General features: G+C 40.9%; 2 protein-coding genes across 9 annotated transcripts in view; both read left to right on the forward strand.

Annotated features, from left to right (window-relative positions):
- The window catches only part of LOC131683688 (ras-like GTP-binding protein RhoL), a 233,275-nt gene that overhangs the window by 93,542 nt on the left and 112,151 nt on the right, over nucleotides 1-27,582 (forward strand). The gene's annotated exons all lie outside the window — the stretch shown is intronic.
- The window catches only part of LOC131683683 (extended synaptotagmin-2), a 73,724-nt gene that overhangs the window by 36,342 nt on the left and 9,800 nt on the right, over nucleotides 1-27,582 (forward strand). For 6 of the 8 annotated variants that reach the window (XM_058965881.1, XM_058965884.1, XM_058965886.1 and 3 more), the window contains 7 exons: nucleotides 1,696-1,737; nucleotides 1,812-1,952; nucleotides 2,019-2,429; nucleotides 2,536-2,706; nucleotides 11,120-11,217; nucleotides 19,926-19,974; nucleotides 20,035-20,211. In XM_058965881.1, the coding sequence (XP_058821864.1) occupies nucleotides 1,696-1,737; nucleotides 1,812-1,952; nucleotides 2,019-2,429; nucleotides 2,536-2,706; nucleotides 11,120-11,217; nucleotides 19,926-19,974; nucleotides 20,035-20,211 (1,089 nt within the window). Of the gene's footprint in view, nucleotides 1-1,695; nucleotides 1,738-1,811; nucleotides 1,953-2,018; nucleotides 2,430-2,535; nucleotides 2,707-10,541; nucleotides 10,625-11,119; nucleotides 11,218-19,294; nucleotides 19,381-19,925; nucleotides 19,975-20,034; nucleotides 20,212-27,582 lie in introns of all 8 variants that reach the window. The other 2 variants (XM_058965883.1, XM_058965882.1) reach the window with 2 other exon arrangements.

Below are 27,582 nucleotides of genomic sequence, written 5' to 3' on the forward strand. Positions count from 1 at the left end.
TGTCGCGATACTGTGAAAAAAAAATTATCTATTTATATCAGTAATACAACCTCTATTTTTTTCTGTCGATAAAGCGGGCCAGATTACCTTCCAACATCGGAAGACTGAAGCTTAATTTTAACTTTATCCTACGTAGGAGCATATGCTATTGTTTTATTTCCCTGTATTCAGTTTGAAGAGGCCTTATGTTATGGAAGGATGAATCGATGAGACCAGAAGTTAAGCATATTACCGTTGTCGTACACCTTGCTACATAGCCGTGCACTGTATTCTAAAAAAATGTCGATTGTAGGTTGCAAGTGCTGCTAGGGTGATGAGCCTATTTTGGCACCATTAGGGAGAGGGTCGCACTATTTTTTGAACAACTTTAAAAGAAGCCATATTATCTATAACCTTTCTCAGCGTAAAGTATCGGTGTACTGTTTCTTAAACATCTATATAATGCTCATTTAGCAGAATTGCCTCAATTTTCAGCATAAATGAAAATAATTGTTCCATTCTGTGCATCTATTCCCACCTCAACGATCCAATTATCGCCTCATTGGTGTGCCAATTTCCACCTCATCGAAAAACACAATGCCTCATATTCCATTTGCGTCGATTCTAACTAGGTATCCAGATCATGGACGCCAACGTGTGATTTGTAAAACGAATCATTCTGCTTTTTTCAGCCGATCAAAACAAACGTAAACATCACGCACATCAATGAAACTCATCAGCTGTTAGTAGAAGAGCGCCCAGAATTGCGCACGCAGAAAAAAAAACCATTCGAAGGGTAGCAACTGGAATGACAAGTTTCACATCACACATTGCTTTCTCCCGATCCGAATTGTATGTGCAGATGAAAATAAAATATGTGCAATCAACAATTAGTTGAATAACTTGAAGTAATTGATTACTTATACCTGAAATTGCATTACATTATATTTACAAGTTCATGTTTTGGTTTGGCCGCACTGGTGATTCTTTTCTGTATGATGGATACAAAAAGTTGGTTTTGATTGTGGTGCCAATAATAGGAACCTCCGTATTTAGTTTTATCCTATTATAACACTAGGCCTATTCTAGTGTTTGACGAGTGATTTTAAAGTGAAATTATCGTAAAAAGATTCTCCAGCTAAAATAAAGGTATGTATCAGTGCAATGTTTAGTATATTTGTGCTGGAATAACGAGATATGAGGCGGTAAATGCTGGCTCGTGTTTATTTCGCTAAGCGCCGTTGTATCCAGTTTCGGTTCACTACGTGAGTGAGGCGGATTAGTAAATATTTCAATAAGGTGATTTTGTTTTAATTAAAAGTTGGATTTAGAGGATAGTTCTAAATACATATGTGCACAACAAATAAAGAATATAACTTGAGCTTATTTTTTCTCGCCTACTTTAGCCAAATCGATAGTGTCATTATCTCATATGCTTGGTTCGAAACCAAGGGGTGCGAAATAGGGTCACAGTAGGCTCTACTGCCATAATAGGCGCATCACCCTATATCATATTTCTCAATAATCTTTTCCCTTTCACGAGGTGTATGTGATAAGATTATGTGCGTCTTACAACGCATATTATATTATATTAACCTCAAACGTTACACATTCAAAAAAATCATATTACAGCTTATATTAATGTATTCCCATTTATTATCAATGAAAATCAAATAAGGTACCAATATTTATGAATCAAAATATTTTCATTCTCAGGTATTCTTCCCGGACGTTGAACGTTGTGAGTGGTTGAATAGGGTATGTTGACATTAATAACCGCTTTGATATGATTATAATGTACCCACTGTTATCCTTTCATTACATTATACCAGATTCTAAAACAAGTGTGGCCCAATGCTAATTTCTTCGCCAAAAATCTCATAAAGGATTCCATCGAGCCTAACATTCAACAGGCACTGTCTGGATACAAGCTAAATGGATTCAAGTTCGACCGTATGATTTTGGGAACGATTGTAGGCTGAGTTGCTACCTGAGTAAATTAGTTGCATTAATTTTTAATCTCTTTTGTCTTTCCGTAGCCTCCTCGAATCGGCGGAGTGAAAGTATATGACAAGAATGTGTCACGAAATGAAATCATAATGGATCTGGACTTGTTCTATGCCGGTGATTGTGACATTAACTTTTCCCTAAGTGGACTGCGGGGTGGCATCAAGGACTTTCAGATCCACGGTACGGTGCGGGTCATTATGAAACCGTTGATCTCACAGATGCCACTCATCGGTGGTCTGCAAATTTTCTTCCTTAACAATCCGTATATCGATTTCAACTTGGTCGGTGTCGTGGATCTGCTCGATATGCCGGGACTCAGTGATATACTGCGGAAAATTATAGTGGAACAGGTGGCTGCCATCATGGTGTTGCCGAATAAGCTGCCCATCATTTTGAACGAGGGTGTACCGGCCGTTTCACTGAAAATGCCTGAGCCCGAGGTGAGTTATTGGAGTGCAGTCAGTACTTATCGTTGCTATTATCACTGACGTGTGATCTTAATGTGGTGATTGTAGTCGACAAATGCTAATTTTTATCTAATTTTAGGGAGTTCTTCGAATTCATGTGGTAGAAGCCAAGGACCTAATGAAGAAGGATATTGGTGTTCTAGGAAAAGGCAAATCCGATCCCTATGCCATCATATCTGTTGGTGCCCAACAGTTCCGCACGCAGACAATCGATAACACGGTTAATCCCAAGTGGGATTACTGGTGCGAGGTGAGTCCGCATGGCCAAAGAGCATTTTCATTTTTTTTCGAAAACACAGTAAAAAAGATGTTTTCGGTCATCAATCACATATTTAGTGTAAACTGTGTTAGAACTGACAAATGTTGTGTAGAGCCAAACAAGTTACGTGTTGTTATTGCGAAATAACCTAACATATCACACTAACATATTTGCGTAGATTGTGTCAGTGCCTCCCTAGTGGGTAATCATGATAATATGGTTGTATTAGGAAGTCAATTGTTTTTAGTTTGCATGTTCAGATTGTTTCGTGCGTTTGTTGAACTACCATTTATTCCTAGACCAATTGCGATTGTGATCAGAAGTGTAAGTTATATGATATTTTGGTAATTAATTATGAGTGGTCATGTATGGCATGTGGTAGTTCATACTTTTGCCGTGCGATAAAGGGGACTTCTACTACTAGAAACCAAAGCACCAAATTGAAAGCTGTGTAGATTGTTTCAGGTATCTTCCTCATTCAATGGTATCCATATTATTCTAGTTACAAATTGAAATAATACAAGTGTTGAACTGTGGAATGCAATTTTATGTACAATTCAATTTACTCTTCTCAATGGTTGGATCAGTTATAAGAAATAATATTTAGAAATGAGTGACCGAAAATAAAAGCTTCGTTTTAGTATGTAATAATCGGACATAAACTTCAGGCATAAATATCGGACGGAAGCACTTCGATGTTAAAGTCGTATGAAAAGCGTAAGAAATTATATGCGTGTTTATGTGGTGAGTTCGATTCCCGATTCACAAATAGCGTGTGCTGGGATGCGACCTGGGATGATTACGGAGCTGAAAGGTCAAGGAGTCGTAGCAGTGTATAGGATCACCAAACCGAACAACGAGGTAGTGAACAATTCCCCCTGGTTGTGATATCTTTTCATGGTTCATCCCTACTCGAACACTTTTACCTCGAGCTGGTACCAGAGCTGAACAATTTCAGTGAAATCGGTTGATAGCTGATATCCTCCCGTTTTGAGCTATTACCTTTTCGGACGAATATCAATTCAACACTAATATCATTTCACTTACTGAATGATAGTGATCAAGCAAGAAAATTGGAAAACGATGATGGTGGAATGGTGTATATAAGATGGAATGTTAAACCAAGGATGGACCAAAGTCGGACCAATATCGGGCAACGTTGGACTGACATCGGGCCAATGTCAGATCAACATCGCGCCCATATTGGGCTTGTGTCGGACCAATGTCAGACCGATATCGGACCAAAATTGGATTTATGTCGGACCAACATCGGATCATTGTCAAACAAACATAGGGTCAATGTCGAACGATATGTTGTTTAAACTATCACTTCGCTGGCAGTCAATGTCAGTGACTGATGCGTTCAACTGAAAATTCAGTAAAATGAGTGATAGTTCAGTTTGTTCGACTATCAATTTCATGTGTTCTGATACAACTGAACTGATATTGTCCAGCTCTGCCTGGTACCACCCGTTCCCCAAGCGGTGGCAAATTTTGGGCACGGCGCTGGAGTGTGCGCCAACCAGGAAACTTGCCTAAACTGTAGTCTGAACCACTATCACACCGAGATAACCAATGCCCCAACGCCCGAACTAGAGCAAAAAATGGCTCTAAATACACAGAAGAGGAGATCATCATTACAGTTGGTTTCCCAACACCTTCCTTTCCCCGAAGCAAGACCAAGTTACGCCCTGAAGCAAGAAAAGTTACGTCGAACAAACTCAAAAAGGCACGGAACCGAAAGACGACGAGAAAGATGCCAGTATCGCTAGGCTGAAGGCGGTGCTCATTAAGATAAAGGGGGAGAAGAACAATCCACCAAAAGAAAAGGACCGGGACAATGAGATACTACGACTAAAATTCCACCTGGCGGAAGTCGTTCGCCAGCTTAGAATCGCCAACTATACGAGGTATCGAAAGAAACGAGCCAGCTAGCAACCAGCAAAAGCAGATCGGGGAAACGCCAACAAACCAATCGCGACCACCACGATATCGACCGAATGTAACCTAGTAGCCGTTAACATCAGCGAGACCCCAGATTTCGTGACGAACGAAAGCAGCAAATAAACCGTAGCCGAGCTGGTAACGGGAATAAATCCCGAAGCCCTATCAGAAACAACACAAAGCCAGCACCATTAAAATCACAACTGATAACCGAGCGAATACCCAAACCAGCAGCCCTTCATTACTCGTATACTTAGATATCGGACACCGAAACACCACAACACTCCATGACAGGCGTCGCCTGGGTAAGTATCTGTAAACCCAAGCCCGATCGAAATCCAGCTGCCATCAATTTTCCGCCCACACGTACCACTGCCAGAAAGGTTTACAGCACAGAAGCACTCAGCATATAGTCTACCACTCAACCGCAGTGGCAAACTAATCCCTGCCAATACGGGAACAACGGTATCATCACCGAAGACCGTACCAGCTCGAATAAAAATGTGAATGGCGAAAACACACAGGCGTACGTGCCGGCCGCGTCATGGGAAGTTCCGCCTACCTTTGATGCGCTCCCGAAGACCGCCCCCGATGCCGTCGAAGGTTATGGACACATCTCCGCGACCCACCAGAAGTCTTGGGCGGAATAGAATTCAGAAGAAAAGGTGGTGCAGCCCTCGCCTGGCGACCACTCTACCGCCTCTAATATCAAAGCAACGACACTGGCCGTTCAGTGGAACACAAATGACCCGTGAGGATGCCTTGGTGACCTGCAAACGACCTTTGTAAAGACTCATCTCAGTTGATTTACCGTTGCATACGAACCCTGCATTATGGTTTGGACACTGGTATTCGCGGGACTCTGCCAGCAGGGATAATATCTAACAGACGGTGGGTCTGGTCATTCGGGTCGATATACCATCCCGAACGATATCTTTGGATACCGAACTAATAGCCGCCGCACAGAGAATCGAATATCCACCGACATATCCCTCTATATTCCCGGCGGAATTTAGAATATCAGGTGCAAACTTCATGGGCTCATCGGCTAAGTTGAGACCCCATACATCATCATAGAAGGTGTGAATGGGCACCATACGATATAGGGCTCACGTTTGTGCAATAGGAAAGGAAACGACATCGCCGGAGTAGTTGAAAACACCGACGCCGTCTTTCTAAACAATGGCGTTTCAACATTTATACGCGGACAAACGGAATCCGCCATCGACGTCACTTTCTGCTCGGAAGTGCTGGCAGCATGTTGTGGGTGGACTGTTTTATCCGACCCATGCAACACTCACCACTTCCCTATCCAGGCTACGTACGCCCTGACGCCACCTGTAACAACCCATCGAAAGCAGTGGTTCTACGATCGGGCAGACTTGTCTCGCTACGAAGAGACAGTCGACGACCTTATAAATCGGGACGAATCATATACCCCGGACGAACTAACCAAAATCTTCAGTTGGGCTGCTATTTCCTGCGTTGTCAGGACAAGTGGTAATCTTCTTCGATAGGCAGTGCACTGGTTGTGCCTAGAAGTCGAGCGAGCTGTCAGGGCACGTTGTACTGCGCTGCGGGCTTTGACACTGTAGACAACTGACACTGTAGCCGGCGAGCTGATGGCTTCAGAAAGGCGGCCGGGAAATCAATAGAAACGAGGCCAGGAGATCGATAGAAGAGACATAAAAGATCAGCTGGACCAGATTTTTGAAAGGAATATCCCCAGACTCCTCGACTTCAGAGCTCTGGTGGAGAGTTAACGCTCTAAGCGGAAAGCGGCGGCCGTTAACAGATGCACGCTGATCGATCCCACGACCATCTGTAACGTCTCGTCTGTGTCTGCAGACACCGCCCTCCCAACTGCGTTCCTGCAAAACCTTAGCAAAGGGCTGAGAGCAGGCTCGTTCGCTTCGAACCTGATTCAGGTGAAGTATACATCACCGGAATTGAACTATGTACAGCACAGAATCAGCACACTGCAAGTCTGCCGGATTCGTTGTCATTGGTTATCCTTTACTACGACATTCCCCGCTGGTTTGATGATTTTTGACAGTATCAACCGAATTTGGAGCAGTTAACCGATGACCGTTTCATGGAACGATCTTTAGTAATCCCTATTCTCCTAAAGCGATGTTAGGGAAGAGAACGTCAGATGATTTTCGCCCAATCGATTTACTCTCCTGCTTTGTCAAGACAATGGAGCGAATATTCAAAAGATGGTTAATGGTCGCTGGTTCGCGTACCAACGTGGGGCAGGAGCTGGTGCCTACCTCGCCAGTTTCGGAGAGGTGGTACGCCAAACCTTCACCGACGGCCTGCATGCCGACATCGTGATACTCGATCAATGGACACAAGGGCCGTTGCCTGAAGGACTATGTTTCTGACCGAACATTCCGCGTAGGAATCGGGGGAGCCAAATTCGACGCTTTTTCGGCGGACAACTGGGTCCCCCAGGGATCCGTTTTCGCCGTTACACTGTTCCTGGTGGCCGGCAGGGATATTTTTTCGACTACGCCGATGGCATCGTGCTGGTCGCTATAGGAAGGATCATCGGATGAACCCGTTGTAAACTTCAAGCCGCCATAAGCGTGGTGAGCCGATGGGTGGTATCAGTCGGTTTTAACACGGCACCCGCTAAAAGCGTGATTACATACTGCTGCAAAACAAACCACATTGCAGGAAGACCAATCCTGCTGGACGGAGCGGTCGTTCCCTACCATAAGGAACCGAAGATCCTGGGGATAATCGTGGACCGTCGGCTCACTGTCGTGCCACATATCCGACGGATCAAAGCCGACTGCTAGTGTCGGCTACGATTAAATAATACAGTCAGCTCCCCGCACAAGCGTTGCAGTTGTCGCACTGCATTGAATCTTAGCCAGGCGCTAGTCCACAGCAAGATATTTTACGGGGTAGAGCTGATGTCCTACAATATGGAAGAGTTCATCAAAGTTTTAGCCCGCTATACAATGGAACAATTCGCGCTGCCTCCGGCCTGCTACCCAGCACGCTTGCTGTGACGACCTACTTGGCAGCTGGGATTGTCCCCTTCGTTGGGCGGCTACACTCACCATCACTAGAAGAGCAATGGAATTTTTTGAATGTACAGCCGGAGAGGACTGCTTCCTGCTACAGACAGCTAACGAGATTCATCGGGAGTACGCAGACATGGATCTGACACCGATTGCCCGTTTACACCGAGTTTGTGACCGGACCTAGCATGCCCGCGGACCTAACCTGGACACAAGTCTGTCTGTAGAACTAAGTGGCCGGTGCTGCTTGTAGTGAAGCCAGAGCTAATTAGAACTGACTGATAGCCCCCAGATATAGCAATCACGTGCGGATTTGCACCGACGACTTCAAGGTTGGTGATGAGGTCGGGATAGCACGCCGTGTACGGTTTTCTCAGCTGAGTCGTCAGCTATCGCACTCGCCATGGTCCAGAAATCTTTGAATCGGGGAAATCCCGCCATCCGTTCATTCAGGCTTTCGATGTATAGCTAAACCATTTTGACGGTTGTAACAAGTACAGATTTTAGCACACTTTAGCACAGTTGCTACAACTCGTCAAGTACTTTGCTTAATCTGTGTTCCATGCCGACGCTGAGTCTCGTCATTTTCCTATCTGATGGTTATCTAAACACGTCGGAAGTTTTCACACCAGTTTATGTGTGGATCTATAACCTTGAAAAGCATAGAAGGCACAAACAAAAAAAAATAAACGGTTGCCACAACGCGTGGAAACTGCACATAACTTGTGCGTGGATATGTTTGCAGAAAAGTGTCCAAATCAAACGCTCTTTTGAACGGTTGTCACAACTCCTGAAACACCAGCTATGTGCTACGACGCCATGATTTCAAAGCCAAGATCTAAAACGTCGCGTTAAGGTCGATCCACAATGAACAGAACCGATTCCATTCGACACTTTGTGACTTTGTGATAGTCGAGATCGTTTATTTTGTTGATGTTTATTCACCGTCATGCCCAAAACAACACTTTTCATCAATTAGCGGTCCAATATTTTGCTTTTTAACAAACATCGAAAGATTGAGCCATGCCGTACCGTGCCTGACTAGTGAAGATCGCGCTTCGAGCAAAATGAGTAGAGCCCCAGTAAAGTTCAACCGGAAATGAGCCGGACTTCCGGCTGGTTCCAGCTAGAATTCTGGCTCCAGCGACACAACCGATTCTAGTTAGAATCGGTTGTGTCACTGGAGCCGGAATACGAGCTGGAACCATCCAGAACTGCGGCTCATTTCCAGCTGAACTTTACTGGAACTATTTGAATTGTCAGTGGGACCCATAATTTACGTGCCCGCTGATATGTTGACTCATGTCAATTCAATACAAATCGGAAAGGGGTGGCACATAGTGTGAAATACCATTTGAAACCATGACACTTTTTATGGCTCGCTGTGTCCTACAACCGTTATCTAACCGCGACATTCCCGAATGATGTGTGAAGATTGACGGCTCGCATCTCTTTCCATACCACTACCTCGCAAATATGTTTCCTGAGCAGTTTCGGAAAATCTGATCGAGTAAAAAGTTATTGTGAACGACAAATTTCTAACAATACTGGATTACCTTTTGTGCAAAATTAATTGCGTTCTCGCCTGCATGCACACTTTTGACATGTAAAAATGTAAAATTAGTGCCTATTTCGTTCATATTGCATACTTTCGACGTTTTAAGCACAGTTATTCCGAGATGGACACATCGCATAACAGTCCCATATAAACAGGTACTCCATAGTAAATGGAGCTGCTATGTATGACACGGCAGTGTAATATGCCATAAATTCACAAAACAACACTAGCGGCAGTAATAGCATTGCCTCACATGTAGCATACACCCCACTGTTCCGTGGTAGCCTAAAACGCTCACTAACACCATCTATGGACAAATAGCTGATTTAAGCTTATACACCTGGCAAGGTATACCAACCCCACGTAGAAGTAGTTTCACTATCGTAGGCTGTAACTTTTTCTTGGTTAGTTGAACGTAAATGAAAGGTAGTTTAAATGTTAAACCTAAGTGCTGTGAACTCAATCTTGTTTTTTTTTCTTCGGGCAAACGATGAACATGATTGAAAAGTGTTCATCCAAATTTATTCAGCTTTTTGGCGGTAGGGGTCATCCATAAACAACGTCACATATTGTTCTGAAAGCAGAGGGATGTGAATGAGGGGTGAAATGTACAAAGTATTGTTAATTGCAGAAAATCGAAAGTTTTACTTAACTATCCATGGGATAAAAAATATCCTTTCACAGAAAGAAGGAAATATACATTTTAGGTAATTCTTGCGTGAAATAGTTTATGAATGATCTCACAGCTGTTGGTAACTGAGTTCGCAGTGCTTGGGTTGAAACGTTTTGGACACATTTTCAATTTATTTCTTTATTCAATCTATTTTTGACTTAAAACCTAGATTATCATTCTAAGATTATTTTTTTAGTTTTTTTTGGTTAATTTTTTCCTGTGATTTCAAATTTCGAATAAATTATGTAATAAAACGAAACCATTTATATTACATCAATACTACTACTACTACTACTAAAACTTACCCGCTCGTAGGTAGGCCGTCTATTTTTCATAAATTGCTCGTTGTTCTACTGTGCTAAGTACGTTTAAAACTGTTTCGGTTCGCAGTGCAATCAATTGGTTTTACTATTTTTTTTCTTTTTTATTATGTGAACCAACCAATCCCAACTACTTCTACTACAAACCGCAACCATCACAAACAAACATCAATTTTCCAACCAACACTTTTTAAAAATCGTGATTCAACACAAAATAACTACTCGATCTCGGCTTCGATCGTATGGTCTGGCCATGGTCTGTAACTTTAACGAATTGGCCCCCTCCCCGAATTAAGGCGTTCATCCACGCGGAAAGCGGACAGCAAATGCAGATCGTTCTTAATGACAAGGACGCTGGCGATGACGAATTGCTGGGAAGGTGAGATTGTTTGATTTTATTTAATTGGTTATTGATATTAAGTTTATTATAATTAACGTATGTTTAAGTTACTGGTGCTGGTTGTTGTGAGGTTCATAAACGGCATTGTGTTTTGTTTGTTCGTTTTAAGAATTAGAACCGGGTAAAAGATAGCTTTTTCGTGTTGGTTAGGTTTCGGTTGTACTAAGATTTACTAACCAGAAAACATATTACTCATTGTAAATAGATTGAACATTATTTAACTGATTTCCATGTTTATATGCAGGTAGGATTGAGCTTCTACAGTGAGCGATTAGTTTTTCTTGTGAAATCGATGTTTTACAAGAAATTCTTATAGTTCGCTATATGCGTGCATGTGTTGGTGCTATGTAAACGCTTACTGCTAATACAATGTAAATCGGTTCACCACTAGGTCATTTGTATCACCTGATTTATTTATTTGCAGTATTTTTCAGTTGTCCTAACCAACTCAGGATAAATCTTTTGATTTCGTAGGCTGAGGTTAACGCCACGTTAGGTCAGGAGATTGAGTTCAACCTTTGGGATTGGGATCCCGGCTTTCCAGGTGTCCAGAATGACGACTTTCTCGGCAGGTGGTGTTGGGTTTTTATCTGTTGAGCTCAGTTTCATCATAGCTTTAAACAGATCCATTCGTTTCGCCATCCATTTGTTAATATGCAAGCCATGATTTTTTTTTTTTTTTTTTTTTTTTTTTTTTTATTTCAATTATAGAGGTTTTAACCTTAAGGTCATTCGCCTCTTCGGGTTAGAAAAATCTCTTAGGAAAAATTTCTAACCCTATGTGCGGGGTCGGGACTCGAGCCCAGGTGCGCTGCGTACAAGGCAATCGATTTACCAATACGCTACGCCCACTCCCACAAGCTATGAATGATGTTCGCCTTTCAATACTAAAAATGTTTGGATACAGCACACGTTTAAAAAGAATGAAATTACACAGCGATATTCGATGCTAACTTAACTGGACATAGTAATAAACCTTTCCCGTAGATTTTTTAAATACTTTTTATGGAAAGTGTTGCACTTAGAATACTAGTGGTTTGGTTTGGAATGTTCTGACAGAGATTTGTTTGGAAAGTACACATGTTTTACAAAGAGAACAAAAATTGATCCTGCACACAACCACGTCAAACACCCGTTTTTAAGGCTCCCGGACAGAAGTTTTATCTGGATACAGCACAATGTCCTCAGAAAATTTCAGTTTGTTCTAGCCGATAAATTTGTCCAGTGACTGATGATCTGGCAAGGAATTTGCAGCTTCGGACTCAACATCAAACTTTTCGTCTAACGAAACGATAAATTTCAATACATGAGGGCAACTGTCATTATAGGCAGTTATGATCCTCTTTTGTAGGTCATTTGCCGCTCACTCCTTGTTTTTTCGACTGCTCCAGGTGTGAGCGGAATACACACCAATTTGTTTACCTTATTTCCCTGTGATTTGCACTGTTAGTTTATTGGCTACTATAGTGAACATTATACACACGTCTGAGATCCGAGAGGCTAGGTTCGTCAGAAACGTGCCAACTCTTTATCTTTTCCGTTATTTGAGCGCTACATAACGTCAAGTCATATACTTCACTTCTAACTGCGTTCATAAATCCAGGTACAAGTCCATTGTTACATATATTAACATCATTTGACGACTATTTTAGTAGGTACTCACCTCTGGTATATACATTAGAGTGGGACATGGTTATATGAAAAAAATAAAATTTGGATCCGAGTAACTTTTTGGGTCCCATTTAGCTCCCAGAACAACTCTGCAAATTTTTAGCTCGATCGGTGAAACTATATTTTTGCGCCCACGGTTTAAAGTTTACATGGGATTTCGTATGGGAAAATTGTCTTTTGCAAATTAATTCTTCCAAGAGTTGCCCGTTATCTCCTAAAAATAAACAGATGTCTGATTTTTATAGGAAAGTTATCAAGGAAACAAAGTCTAGAAGACTGCAAAACGATCTGATGCTTGTGGAAAAAGTTATTAAGCAAAAACCGATTGATGCCCTGAAGATTGATGAAAATTTCAGTTTTCATAGCATCACTGCTTCTGACGGTCTAATTATATACAAATTTTTTAACTTTCTCTTATTATGTAAAAAGAAGCCTCAATTTATCCCTCAAAACCTTGCGAAGTGACCAAATAGTATAGATAAACGATTTAGATACGTTAAGAGAGGATTAAAACAAAATTGCGTATAATTGGACAACTAACAGCAGTGGTGCTAGAAAAAATGAATATTTTTTCAATCGTCAGAGCATCAATCGGTTTCTGCTTAATAACTTTTTTCTCAAGCATCAGATCGTTTCGTGGTTTTCGAGACTTTGTTTCTTTGTAAAATTTCCTATACAAACCACATAACGATTTATTTTTAGGAAGTAATGGGCGGCTCCTGGAGGAATTAATTTGTAAAAGTTGACTTTCCCATACAAAATCCCACGTAAACTTTAAACAGTGGGCGCAAAAATATAGTTTCACCGATCGAGCTGAGAATTTGTACAGTTGTTCTAGGGCCCAAATGGTACCTAAAAAGTTGCTCGGAGCTGGAATCTATTTTTTGTCCCACCCTAATATACATCCGAGCAACCCCAAATTGTGTGATGTGCATCGGCATCACATCCAATGATAAAGGGCTTGTTTATGCTTCTGCAGTGCTTTATAGGGGCATCGATTTTAGAAGGTATTTGCTGTATCCGCATCGCCAGGGAATTAGGCAGATGCGATCACAATCTCCTGCTTTCCCCTCGCCGTCGGTGCCTCCACTGTTATTGCAACGATGTCTCGTTGAATGAATTGTGTAATTGTAGAGAATTTATTTGCTCTGTTTATCAAAACTGCAACTCTTGGTGTCGGCCGGTCGTTACAATATACTAACCTGTGAGCTGAGGAATGTCTAGGTGCTCTTTGGTGAACCTCCCGGCAAGAACGCTTGTGGCATTTTTTGCATGGTGGAGGTTCACTTGAATGCAGCCAATGCTACCCACTTTTTCTGTGTTTCTTTACCGTCCATTTTTGGGGCCTATGCTTCGTCCTGTTTATTGTACCGACGGCTAGTCACTGGCTGTATGCTGTTCGACGTTCCAGTGGCCTCTTTTGGCCCCGTAATTGCTTCGGCTTTTGCCGTTTGCGCACCATCGCCTACAGAGGGTTTTCGATCTTTTCCTTGCGTATCAGTTCGTGAGCCGTATACTGTAGCGTGCTTTTGTGTATCTTTTGTGTATAGCTCGTAAGACGGGCTGCCACCAATGCAGTCGTTGCCGTTGCTGCAGGATTGCTATGATCAGAAATCCGTTATAAGGTGCTCCGTATTGGGTCACCCACAGGAGCTTTTACAGTCCATGCTTGCCTAGAACTTCTACGTTCGGCGAAGACCGGGGCACCCTTCAACTAGCGCATTCTAGCCTTTCCGAATACGTAGTTCAGCTGGTTGTATTGGGTGGTTACCAGTTGCACTGATGCCTGATCTACCGCCAACAGGAGCTCTACCGTTTTGAGGACCGCAGTTCTCTTCACGACCCTCCAGCATTCTGTGCAGAAGTTATCGTTCTGATTCTGCACCAGGCGAAGGATGTTCCCATTGGACCTGTCGATGCTGTTGGGGAAATATCCGATGTAAAGCGCATGTGATGGAATCTGCGACGCTTCAACGGTTTCCAGTAAAGCGCTTTCCCAGGGATTGATCGCAGCTGTGACATTCTGTAGCAACTTAACTGTATCTTTATCTACACAAGCGATTTCGAGAAGCCCTTGTTTGTAGGCGCACTTCCTGAACTTGGGTCTTGTATTGCTTGAGCTCTGCTCCATGACGCTATCAATCAACGCGCATCGAGTAGCATTCAGCTATTCATGGCTGAGGGTATTCGCAGGGTACCCAACCGGAATGATGGTCATCGAGTACGACTTAGCCATTTCGTTGAAGGTTTGGAGCTGCTCAATTTTTAGTGTGTGTCTAGGATCCTGACCCTTGATCTTTTTCGGTTGCGGTTCCTTCCTGCACCCATTATTGTTCGGCGACTCCGTGTCCGTCGAACGCTGTCGCTTGGATGGTGTCTTCCCTTTTGGGATTTCTAGCGTTTCAGCAGGTTTGTTATCCGCTCCGCTTAAGTAACGAGTTCTTCCCGATCCTCCTGTTTTATTCACGGAGCCTTCCGACCCACCGGTTTCTCCGCCGGACTGGTCTGTGTCCCCCTGGTCACTATCCGATACTCGTTTCTATCTGGAGAGTTGAGAATGGACGAAGTTCAGGACACATCATCCTCAATGGAATAGTGGCTCATCCAATTTTATTTTCCGCGCAATCCTTCTCCTCTTCTACCTCCATCGCTGCAAACTCCTCCAAACTCATGTTTACAGTGTTCTTAGTGTTTTCCGTTTTGTTCCGACGAATAGCTAGGGAAAGAAAGTCAACCCTGTCAGATCCCCTTTTGGAAGGAGAAAGGACAATAATACTATGGGGTACGCCCTGGTGCCCCACAGGCTTTGTGCGCTGCTTGGTATTTGTCAACACTTCGGATCCCAGTTTTACGTAGGCTTGAGGTTCGAAGTGCTAATAGCCTCCCCCGCCATTCTTCCCTCGGCACGGGTCGCTTTAAAGGGCGAACACGAAATTATTGCGACACCGAAAATGTCATGCCAATTTTCTTATAATGTTTAAAATTAAACCAAAATTTTAGGGTAGTTTTATATATATATTTACTTCAAAAATCAAAAGAAAAGTTAATCGATGGAGCCTTGAGTGTAAAATTGAACGCATTTTCGCTTGATGCCCTCCACCAAAGTCTCTACGGTGTCATCCGGTACCAGTTTCTCAGTTTTTTCCATTTTCTTAATATGTCCTTCTCGTCCTTGTCTGTCTTCTTGCTCTTCCGAAGTTCCCGCTTCATCATCAGTACTGCTCCACCGGGCGCAGCTCCGGACAGTTTGGCGGATTCATGTCCTTTGGAACAAAATGGACAGAATTGGCCTCATACCACTCCAGGACACTTTTAGAATAGTGGCATGATGCCAAATCTCGCCATTTACTGTGCCCTTTGTCACGAAAGGCTCACTCCTCAGTCCGCAAGAGCAGATGGCCTGCCAAATGAGATATTTGTAGGCGAACTTCGACATTTTCTTCTTCTTAAATTTGTCGTCCACATAGAACTTGCTCTTGCCGGTGAAAAACTCCAACCCCGGAATTTGCTTAAAATCGGCTTTTATATACGTTTCGTCGTCGATCACACAGCAGCCATATTTTGTCAGCATCTTCTCGTAGAGCTTCCGTGCCCGAGTTTTAGCCGTCGATTGTAGCCGCTCATCGCGGTTTGGGAAGTTCTGTACCTTGTATGTATGTAGTCCAGCTCTCTTCTTTGCATTCTGGACGTAGCTCTGCGACATGCCGATCTTTTTAGCCAAATCACGGCTTAAGACGTTGGAATTTGCTTTAATCATCCGCTTCACCTTTCCATCCGTCTTTTTGTTCTCCGGTTCCGGTTTTCTTCCAGCTCCTTTGCCGTGGCCCAACGTCAACCACTCCTGGAACCGCTTCAACACTCTGGAGACGGTTAAATGGTGAATGTTCAACATTTTTCCCAACTGCCGGTGCGACAGGTCAGGAAATTCCAGGTGTTTGGAAAGAGTTTGTTCTCTTGACTCGCGTTGGTTCACCTCCATTTTCGTTGAATCGAAAAACACGACTTCGAGTTTGACAGCATGTAAACAATACACATCAATGAGAAAGTGTGCAAAATTTGGTTGATTTTTACCCAATGGTAAAAAAAGTTATGCCCTGTTGAATGTGTCGCAATAATTTCGTGTTCGCCCTTTACACCTTGGATTGGGGCATACATTTTACAGTTCGGGTTTTGATGCACGTCCGTTGGCACCCTCTCACTCGGATGCTACAACAGAACGCTGATAGCACCCAGCCGACTCTGCGATCCATGCTCATTATGTTTGGTGCCAAAGCTTCCGCCTGGCGTGTCGCATGAGTCAGTCTACGCTGCTTCAAAAAGTGTTCCCTTACCGCCGAGGTTGCCTCCTGACGAACGAGCTCGGCAGATCATGATTGAACGAGCTGCACCTTCTCTCCTGTTGTCCCATTATTCTATTGGCCCGCCGAATCAAGTGTGAACTTCAGCGGCGCGAAATAAGGTTCCCGCACCGTCTTACGATGCACCGGCTGCCTTGCTTGAACCGAAAACTACATATTAAGAAGACTGATATCTTTTTCCCATACAAACGACAGAGTTTACAGCGCCTCTATTGGAGGAAGGTAGGAAGCTTAATGTAAAAATGTATATGTGTGGTGCTGTTACTGTCTCCAGATTCTGGACAGAGCTTCCAATCTTCTTGATATGCAGTCTTCGCTTGAACACTGGTCTGCTGGTGGAGAAAACACAAACGATTCGTTTTCCCCGGGTTGCTCTCGATCACGCAGTCTCAGACTTGATTGCACCAGTATTTGCTTCTACCTTTCCAGCAACGTATTTCGAGTTCCTTCCTCTTTTCGACCATAGCGTCATCTGCGGCGCTCAGCACGTCGAAAAACAATCTTCCCACTTTTCCTATCGGTCGCGATCAAGAGGGTGACGTGACGTCATATTTTCGTAGCCAACATAGGAACTAACGTGGAGCACTTTAGTTTACATCAAATCAGTTAAAGTGTTCATTGTTTTCTTTTGTTTACTGCTACTATTGTTTGTTGATGACATTTTAAGCGATTTTGACGTTGTCAAACTGACCCCCATCGATGGGTGGAAAACCGATGTTGCCTATTGTCAAACTCTGTACGTAGATATAGGTATGCCAGTTACCTGGTCGCGATATCTCGACCGACAAAGAACAGGGAAACTATTTCTCTATTTTTTCTCCGTCTCTTTCTGCTTCCGCAACTGTGTGTCGGTTGTCAAACGTTTTGCCTCATCGTCCAAACACTGGAGCGATTTTATTCATCACGAGCGAGCAGTGTAATCATTTAAAAACTTTACAAAAACATTTACTCCTAATTTGCGTATTTAGAACTTAATTGTTACACTGCTCTCAGTCGCCTTTTACGACATAGGAGCAGGGACCCACCTCAACTCGCTGGATACTAAACTGCCACAGCCATAGCCAAGAATGTATGTTCCAGTTTAACGCTGCAAATCATTCACAGTTTTATCGGTTTTTCTAATTCTAAACAGAACTTTGCCTGAATGCGGTAAGTTAGGGTTCTAGTGCAAACTAAAATTGTTGTTGAAAAACTGAGGATTTTGGGGACAAAATATCCCTAAACCGAAACTTCTCGTATTTTTCATAAAATTAAGATATTTCTTTTAAAGCACTAAGATAATTTCCTTTCATATAAGGTATAAACTAAAGTTTTCCCATCTTCACAAGTTTTACCATTTAATGTATATTTTCTGCATATTGTCCCATAGTGGCATTTGTGCCTCTATAACAACATGTAACAAATCATGTCGCACTTCTATTTATTTCGATAAAATCGTCTTTATTGTTTTAAAATTCAAAGTTTGACAAATTGAGTGTTTTTCACGGGAAAGGTTTATTGAAAATTTATCGCGGTTTGTAATTATCCAATATTTGTGGTGCAATTTCAACATTAGATGTGCAATTCCATACTAAAACAAGCGTTTCCGCTGAATTATATTTCCGGACATGATGTCTCAAAGAGGCTGTACGTATCGACGATGTAGTAGAATAGGTGTAAACATTTGGTATTTTTCATTTTGCTGGTTTAGTTTACGGATCATATACATCAACAAAAACAAATAATCGAAAATTAAGTTAAATTTAAAAAATAGTGTTGATTAAGGGACGATCAACCGCGAAATAATTTTGTTTACTCCCAAACCAAACACATTTCGTCATATTTATTTTTCACAAAATACAGCAGAGCTTTTGCACTTTCGTTCTAAAATTCTCACCCAAATTGAATTTGTGAAATACACATCTATGCTTTTCTGTAAATAAATTCACCAAGTCAGATAATTGCCAAGAGAAATTTTATAAAAGAACACTTGAATGAATTCAAGAATAATACGGGGAGCATAATTTCACATTGCATTAACCAATAACAACATATTTGTATATATCCACACTACAAATAACATTGATTATCTAATACTTAGAAATTTATTTCACAAATGTCCATAATTTAGTCATTAACGCAAACAATAACGTTTTGCCCTAGCATTCCAAAATATACTACAGTAAAAAAATTACAGCAGTGAATGATCTTAAAAGTCAAAGTTGCTACATAATCAATCGATTGATCAACTTTTGCTAAAGTGTTTTAGTTACAGAAGTTTCAAAAAATATTATCCGCAAATGTAACAACAACCTGGCACACGATGCATACTGACAACTACTCTTTTACACTGATTCCAATCTCTTATCACATGAAACGGCTTGTAAATAACAACAAAGTGAAGATCGCGCAATATCACAGATCTATCGCTAATACTCTTTCTTACGATTTTTATCTTTTTTCCGCTGCAACGTTTCTCTATATAAACTTATATATGTGTGTAATGACAATACTGCCAAAACCGAATGATTTGATCCCAAAATGAACCTCCAAACTAACAAAACAAAATCGACGACCGTCACGAAACTGACTCGCACTATCCAAAACATTCTTCAAAACCGAAACTTCATCCTAACGGCAGGCTTGTGTTGACGTTACTCATCAAACATTGATTGGCATAAAGTTATACGACTGGGATCGAACCGGCGATCACGACCCCCTCGGCAGGTTCGAAGACAACTGATAAGTTTCATTCTCTATTTTGTATTGTTTACTTATCGTACCTTGATCGATCAGCTCACGCCTTTTTGCGATTCTTGAATGACTTTCGGAATAGTTCGTCACATAGATCAACCGATCCATTCTTTCCTTTGCTATCTATTATTCCTACTCTCACTAAGGGTTTGCTCAGGGGTCACTTTTGTTTAAAACCACGCTGTTCTGCTATGAATGTGTTAAACATCTTCACTAAAATATTTCGCATTCACATGAATTTTCAATTTTCTCGTTCAATAACATTTCAGTAAGACAATTTCCATAAAAACCATTGCGGAAAATTTCATCAATATTTGAGATTTAAAAAATCTATTTTATTAAATTTTCCTCAATAGTTGAACTAGTTCATACGTCTTTGATTGCGTGTCGCTTGGTTTTTATTTTCAATTGCGTGTACGTTTGCTTCCGATACTTTTTTCAAAATTTCTTGAATAGAATTATGTCAAGACAGACGAATCCATTTGTTAACATATTTTTTCACATCCAAAATCATACAGGGCTACAGTTGAGATCAGCAGTGTAACGAAGAACGGAGAAATCGACACGGTAAGTTCTGTAATCTGAGATATAGGTTGTTTGCTTTAATTAGCAATTGTTTTTTTGCAGTGGCTAACTCTTGAACAAGCTAAGCACGGGTTGGTGCACCTACGAATGACCTGGTTCGCCCTTAGCGCTGACAAAAACGATCTAAAGGCTGCCATGGAAGAAACTCAACTGCTGCGGGTGACATCGATGAGTAGCGCTCTGCTGACAGTTTTTGTGGACTCCGCCAAGAATCTACCCGTAAGTCATTATTAGTATATTGTAGCTAGGATTCATGAAACTTCAGTTCAGTCTCAAAAACCACTTTGCGTGCTTGTCATGGCGAAGTCATTGGTTGATTCCGGCTACGTATAATTTCATTGTACTACTATCGCAGATTGCAACTGCCACCTCTCTCTCTCTCTCGACTTGTTTGCTCTCGACTTGTTTGCGATCTATTCGTTTTAGTCTCCGACGATGGACCTAGCCTACTCCGATGGAGAATCCTTCAGTGAATCCAGGTGGAATGTGGCATCCGGTTCGCTGGCGCCTCTACGACCCATAGCCGGTGCTTTGTCGTAGTCTCGATTAGTCCCCGGCGGTAATCTAGCCTACACCGATGGAGAGTTTCTCGGCGGTTATTGCTCTGCCGAAACCGCTGCTCGCTGTTCATCACGCCATTTCCGCTGTAAGGCGGTCATGATCTGCGTCACTGCGTTGTTGACCGCGTTCCACGTGTTTACATCGCTTGTCATTCTGTAGACGACATTATCCGGGTTGATATCTGATCTTCCCATTTCAAGCATCTTCCTGCGCGTCGCTTCGAACCACGGAAGTTCGAAGACCACATGCCCTACAGGAGCTGTGTCAGGTGGAAGTTCACCTCTCCGTGCTTTCTAATGTCCCATTTCGACAGGTTTAGGATGAGCCGGCAGGTCCACCTTCCCTTCTCTGTATTGTCCCATTCGCCATAGAATCGATTCTCATCATCTTTCTCATGTTTCTCCGGTTGTAGCACTTAATATCCTCCACCAGAGTGATGCAAATGGAGATCATCCCGCAGATAGCGCATACTGCTCGCGACTCATACGCCCATCGTCCTGTTCAGCTTTTCGCAGTTATGTTTGGTTTTCAGCTTCGCCCTGCAGGTAGGAACCCCATATCGCAGTATCCATGATGAAAATCTAGATAGCTCATGCTGCTTCTCGGGCCGCTGACGTTTGGCATAATCCTCGTTATTGCGTTCGTTGCCTCCGCTGACTTTTCGCATGCGTAGTCGTCGTGGTTGTTGAAGCTCAGCCAGTCGTCGATTGCACATTGAAAGATGTTTCGCTAATCCCAAGCATAATTATTTACTGATTCTGCAACTTCAGCTAGTCCCGATCGATAACAGAGTAGCAGCCAGGGGTGGTCGCACAAGCTCAAACTCAAGTTCAAGCTCTCCCTGTGATATTGTGATAGTCTCCTGCATAGTCGAGCTGTTAATTGCTCTTCAACTCGAAGAGCTACTCACCTTTTTGGGCAACGTTTTTCACTCAGATCCCTCCTTGATGTTCTTGAGGAGCGCCGCATACGTCGTTGCGTCATTGGCTTTAACGAGTATGGCTTCTCCCTTTGGTGTGTTTTCACGAACCGGAGTTTTTCCTATCCTCTTCAGCTCCACTTTGCTCTCCTCTTTCCGCTTTTGCTGTTTCCTGTGTTTTTCTTTCCAACCTACAACTGTAATGTAAATTCCCGGCGAAGTTCTTGCCTTCGCCGAAACTGGCGTGATCTCCACTCCAGGCAGCTTCTCCTTCCCCTTCCTCGGAGAGGGGTGGGGTTTAGGCCTTAGCCAACTCCAATAGCCAACGTCAGCCCTCAGCGTGGCCGTGTCGTATTCCTTCACGGCAGATACTAACGTCTTTCAGATTGTGACAATCATCTCCTTAGTGTTCTTATGGACACTGTTTCTCGCGTCCACAAACTCGCGAAGAATCCCCGCCAAGCACTTCGCGGTTACTACTTCGGGTTATTACGCTATTATTTTTGTATTCGCGATCTAAAGCTGGATGTAGACCGCAAGATGGCACGAAAGTGCAGTGATGATGTTTTTATTTCCATCTGTCAAAATGCATCGAAAAGTAAATTTTGAATTTCATAAATTCAATCAATATTATGACTAAATGTTATTTCATCTAATAAAAAGTAATATTGATGAAGAAAATATGTTTCCTATTTCTAAAAAATATGTAGATGATAAATTTCTTGTTACATCACTAAGAATTCGTTCTTCCGGTTTCAGTTTATACTAAACTGAATTTCAGAGATTGAAATATCGATAAAAACACGATAGTGGGCGAAAATCACTGGATTAAAGAGTGCAAATATTGACAGTCACTGATAAATTCAATTTCTAGGTAAACATTTTCCGTATTTAAAACAATCAACCTAACCTCAACAATACAAAAATAATTCCAGATCTCAGTAATTCACAATAAAATATCAAATTTGGCTGAATGTTTTGGCGTCAAACGGAAGAACGAGTGTTTTCTTATCACCTGTAATTTAACTTTTAGTGAAACTAAGCAATGTTGATCTTAAAACAATTAAAATCGAACAGCCATCCTATATCATCAATGCAAGAAAATACTTCCGTCATCATTTGACTGATACCAATAATGAAATCTAGTTGGCGCGTCGAGCGGATAAGTTTCACGTTTAAGAGCCAATAGGTTTTGTTGTTTACTCAGTCAAGCCGCAGATCTCGTACAGACCGGAAGCTAAAACACACTGCACAGTGGTCGGAAACGCCAAAAACGTGAACTTAATTCACTAGAGGCCAAACCATCGAATATATTCACAGGGTGTCTTTGGAGGAATTGTTCGTATGAATATTCCCCACAATCTTATAATAATTGAAATGAGGCATGGCTTACTATGATCGAACTAAAAAAAATTAACTTTTTCTGTTGATGAGGTAGAAAGTTGGTGTCTTCGACAAAGTTTTAGAAATGCTCATAATGAAGAATTTTGTTGAAGAACTTGAGCTTGTGGGACTAAAGGTTATCGAGTTATAAGGCGTTTTCTATGGCAACTCCCTTAAATCTAGTTTTTTTAATATAACTTTTTTCATTGTGACTTCTCTTGCAAACTATGTTCAAGACAAATGTGTAGGTACCAAAACTACTTAATATTGTCGAAGACTGTATGTAAATATACTCATTCGTTTTAAAGTTATTGAGGATTTTTACATATTTTTAGACCAACTTCAACTACGTATAAGGAAGAAAGGTGCAAACCAAAATGCACGAAAAGGCACTTTTTAACTCTCTAAACTATACACAATAAAGCTAAGAAGATTTGGCACGTGGCACTCTAGAACCCTATGAATAGGGTAAGCTTACTTTATCATGTTTTTTGACTTTTTCCATACAAAAATCAGCAAAAAAAAATTTTTTAAGTTTTTTTGCCCCAATTTTTGAAATTTTTGGTTTGATATTCAATTACAAGTATTATTTTCACTTATAACTGAATATTTCACATTTTATAAACGTGGGAGCAACAATGTGAAGTTTTATATTTATTTATTGTCGTCAAACAAGAGTAGACCGTTTTGTTACAACGATAAAATATAGTATACACTTAAAACATAAAATACTAATAACTAAACTAAACACTATCTGGTTTACATAGCACTACTTTAGGATGTTCTTTATAAGCGAATAGAATTGAAATATTTTTTTAATTTGCTTTTTGTCATTGTTAAGTCAATAGCTTCGCAGTGCTTGTTGTAAGTTGCCATCATCTGATTTAATGGTCCAAACTTGGCATAATTTGTACGATAATTGTTTGTTATAAATGTATTTCGGATTCGTAACTGCCGGGAAGGTATATAAAAATTAAGTTTAGATAGAAGTTCGACTGAATCAATACGACACGAAATTATATCGTTTAGAAATGAAACCATTGCATATTCGCAGCGCTCTTTTAGTGTTTGGATGTTAATGAGCATACAGCGAGCTTTATAAGATGGGAGAGGAAATCGTGTCCAACCTATTTTGCGAAGTGCAAACAATAAAAATTGCCTTTGTACTGATTCTATTCTTTCTTCATGTGTGATTGAGAAAGGTGACCAAACTATGCTACAATATTCCAGTATTGACCTTACATACGAGATGTATAATGTTTTAATTGTATATGGATCATTAAAATTGTAACTAAAACGCTTTATAAATCCAAGCATGTTATTTGCTCTATTGATGATTGTGTTGTAATGGTCAATGAATGTTAATTTTGAATCTAGAATGACTCCCAAATCTTTAACTCTTTCGCACTTTTGTACCACTTGATTTCCTAGAGTGATTGAAATGTCAGGTGTATTTCGTTTCCTACTAAAAGTTATTGCATTACATTTTTTTACGTTTAGTTGCAGAAGGCTTTTGTTACACCAGAGGTAAAACATATGTATTTCTTCCTGTAGTATCTTTAAGTCTTGTTTGTTCCTAATTTCTAAAAAGAGCTTCATGTCGTCGGCATAGATAAGAACTTTTATGTTTTTGAGAATGTATGATATGTCGTTTACGAATAAAATGAACAAAAGAGGGCCTAGATGGGAGCCTTGAGGAACTCCTGATGTGACTTGAATGGGATTCGATTTCTTCCCTTTAAATCTAACTATTTGTTGACGGTTAGTTAAATATGATTCGAGCCATTTGAGAAGACCTGATTCAATTCTTAATTTTTTCAGTTTGAATAATAGCAAGGGTATGTCGATACGATCAAATGCCTTGCTAAAGTCCGTGTAAAGAGCTTCAGTGTAGTTTCCATTCTCCATTGCAATCAATGAGTAGTTAACGAATTCTAGTAAATTTGTATTAGTTGAACGTCCTTTGAAGAACCCATGCTGCATGTTAGTAATTCTGTTTTTGATTTGATTGAATAGTTTTTCGTTAACGATTGCTTCAAAGAGTTTAGGCATACATGACATAATGGCAATTCCACGGTAGTTACATATATCAGATTTTTTGCCACTTTTAAAAATGGGTACCAGGTACGAGCTTTTCCATAAATTGGGGAAAATGCCAGATTCAAGCGACATGTTAAAAAGCCAAAACAGAGGAGCTGTGAGTTCCAACGCTAAGTTCTTCATAAATACGGGTGGGATCCCGTCAGGTCCAGAACCTTTGGAGGCATCTAGTTTGTTTAGAGCCTCCATAATATCTTGCACACTGACATGATTGACGCCAATGTCTGTGGTGAATTCTGGGAAGAAACCGAAATATTCGCGATCACGATCTTCTTCAGAAAATGTGGTATAGATGTCTTGAAAGAAGGTTGCGAAAAGATTGCAGATTTGTTCCGCGTTGACACCGACATTTTCTTTAAGTTTCATTTTTGAAGGGAAGTTTTCCGATTTTAAATTATTTTTAACATGATTAAAGAAATTTTTTGGGCAAGATTTTATTTGAAGTTCGGTTTTTGAGTTATACTCTTCAAATGCTATTTTAATGGATAGGTTTAGTTGATCGCAAATGTCCAAATAGTTAAATAAGTTCCTTTCATTTCTGATTTTTTTATACTTTTTGTGGGCCTTTTGTTTACGATTTTTTAAATTTTTAATTTGCTCGTTATACCAAACTGGATATTTTGTGTTGCCTTGTCGCCTAATTTTTTTCAGTGGTACTTGTTCAACTATTATATCAAACAATTTTGTGTAAAAGACGTCTACTGAATTTTCGATACTTGTTTCATTTCTAAACAACGTTTGCCAATCTATATTGCTTAGTCTTTGTTTTATGTTGTTAAAATTTGCCAATTGAAATTGAAAGGCCTCTTCGTACTCGCAGTCATCGGGTCTTTTGTTATCATGTACAAATACAGAAAACTCTGTTGCTGTATGAAACGCTTCATTTTCCCATAGTGGAGTTAATGATTCGGTGACACAGAAGTCTTCAAGAATGTTTGTGAATGATAAATCTAAATAACAGTTTTGCTGATTTCTAACATGATTAATTTGGTTAAGTCCTAAACTTGCAGTTTTGTCAAATATGGCCTGCAGAGTTTCGTTATCCCCAACGACTGGAAGTAGAATGCTTTCATTTTCAGTGTCTGGAAGCATTCTTCGTTGATTGAAGTCACCATAAATATGAACTTTTACCTCTGGGGGGAGCTTGGTTATAATGTCTTCGGCAATAAGAAAAAACTTTTCAAATGTATCTTTGCGGGCATTATTTGGGGGGAAGTACACAGAGGCAAATATATGTGTTTCACCTGCCAGATGGGTTTTAACCCACACACAAGGTGCGGAAAACTCGCTCACCGCCATGAGCGTACATGAATTTGTTTCCTTATACATCGTCGGGGGTTTACGCTCTCTTTAAAAAGATACAGACCTACACAACTCGTTCCACATCACACCGTATGCGATTACGAAGAGAGAGAGAATCGGAAATCGTAATGAGTGCCATCGAACATATTCGGCAGCGAACATGTTCGTTCGGAAAAATGATCCAAATCTTCGTGCGCAATCCTGAAACTGAACGATTGAAATATATGGCTGGCCTGAAAATATCGGTAGGAGTCAGTGTCCGCCTGGACACCGCACGGAGTGGCAATTCCTGCTGTGTAGGTTCAACTCGCAGTCATTTCCTTGCTGCGTGTTAATTTTATCATGCGCTATACATGTTATCGCTCGTGTTGAACTTTACCATTGTATGCACAAATGCCGTACTTGCGATGTAGACAAGATAATAATGTAAATTGGGTTAGATTTGTTTGGATTTAGTTTAATTTTCAATGTTCAGGCGCGTTCGGCTCCTTTCATGCGCTACATTCGAGAGGAAACTTAGATGTCTTCTTTTCTATGCTAATAAATAATCTCGAAAGTTGTGCGTTTTATAGCGTATCATTGCGCTAAAATAGCTCACTACTTTCGGTGATAGGCCTTTGCATAGAATTGACAAAATATCGATTGTCGCTGATCAATTTTCTTGTTTTTAACTGTAATGATAATATCTTTTGCTTCAATCATATGATTATCCACGTTTAGGTGGTTTTGGCATGAGGCGAAGCTGGCCCATATTATAACTCAAATTGATGTCTAAATAAATTAAGTGATAACAGTTTCGGTTGAAACCTGACTCAGTTTCGAGATCAAACAAAAACGCATTCGAGCTAGGGCATACGAGTCCGGCGCATAAAGTTCATACCTTTTTGTGTGCATGAAATTAGGTGTGAATAAACAGATAGAAAGGGAATCATATGTATCAACTAATAACAATATCATACAATATAATACATAAATCGAAATTTTAAAAACAGTTTACCAAACGAAATTTTCACTGAAATGCTGTTAAGTCTATTAAGTCTCTTGGAACTAATAATTGGAATGTGGATTGCGTGAAATTTAGTAACAAGGATCACCGTTCTGGCGAAGTAACTATTGCTGTTTGCTTCAGGCAAGATTTGTTCACAAAAATATATAAGGCTAGTAACTAGGACTATAACCATTCATTTATGCGCTTACAATCGTATTATCTATAGCACTGCAGTTATTGATATTAGTCTGAAAGGATTCCGCTGTAGCAGTGCTGCCAGGGATATTTTAAGTTAGCAGCGAAAATAAAATTTGTAGATAATTCGTTATATTGCATT

The sequence above is a fragment of the Topomyia yanbarensis genome, chromosome 2 (genome assembly GCF_030247195.1).
Source record: "Topomyia yanbarensis strain Yona2022 chromosome 2, ASM3024719v1, whole genome shotgun sequence".
Taxonomy (NCBI): domain Eukaryota; kingdom Metazoa; phylum Arthropoda; class Insecta; order Diptera; family Culicidae; genus Topomyia; species Topomyia yanbarensis.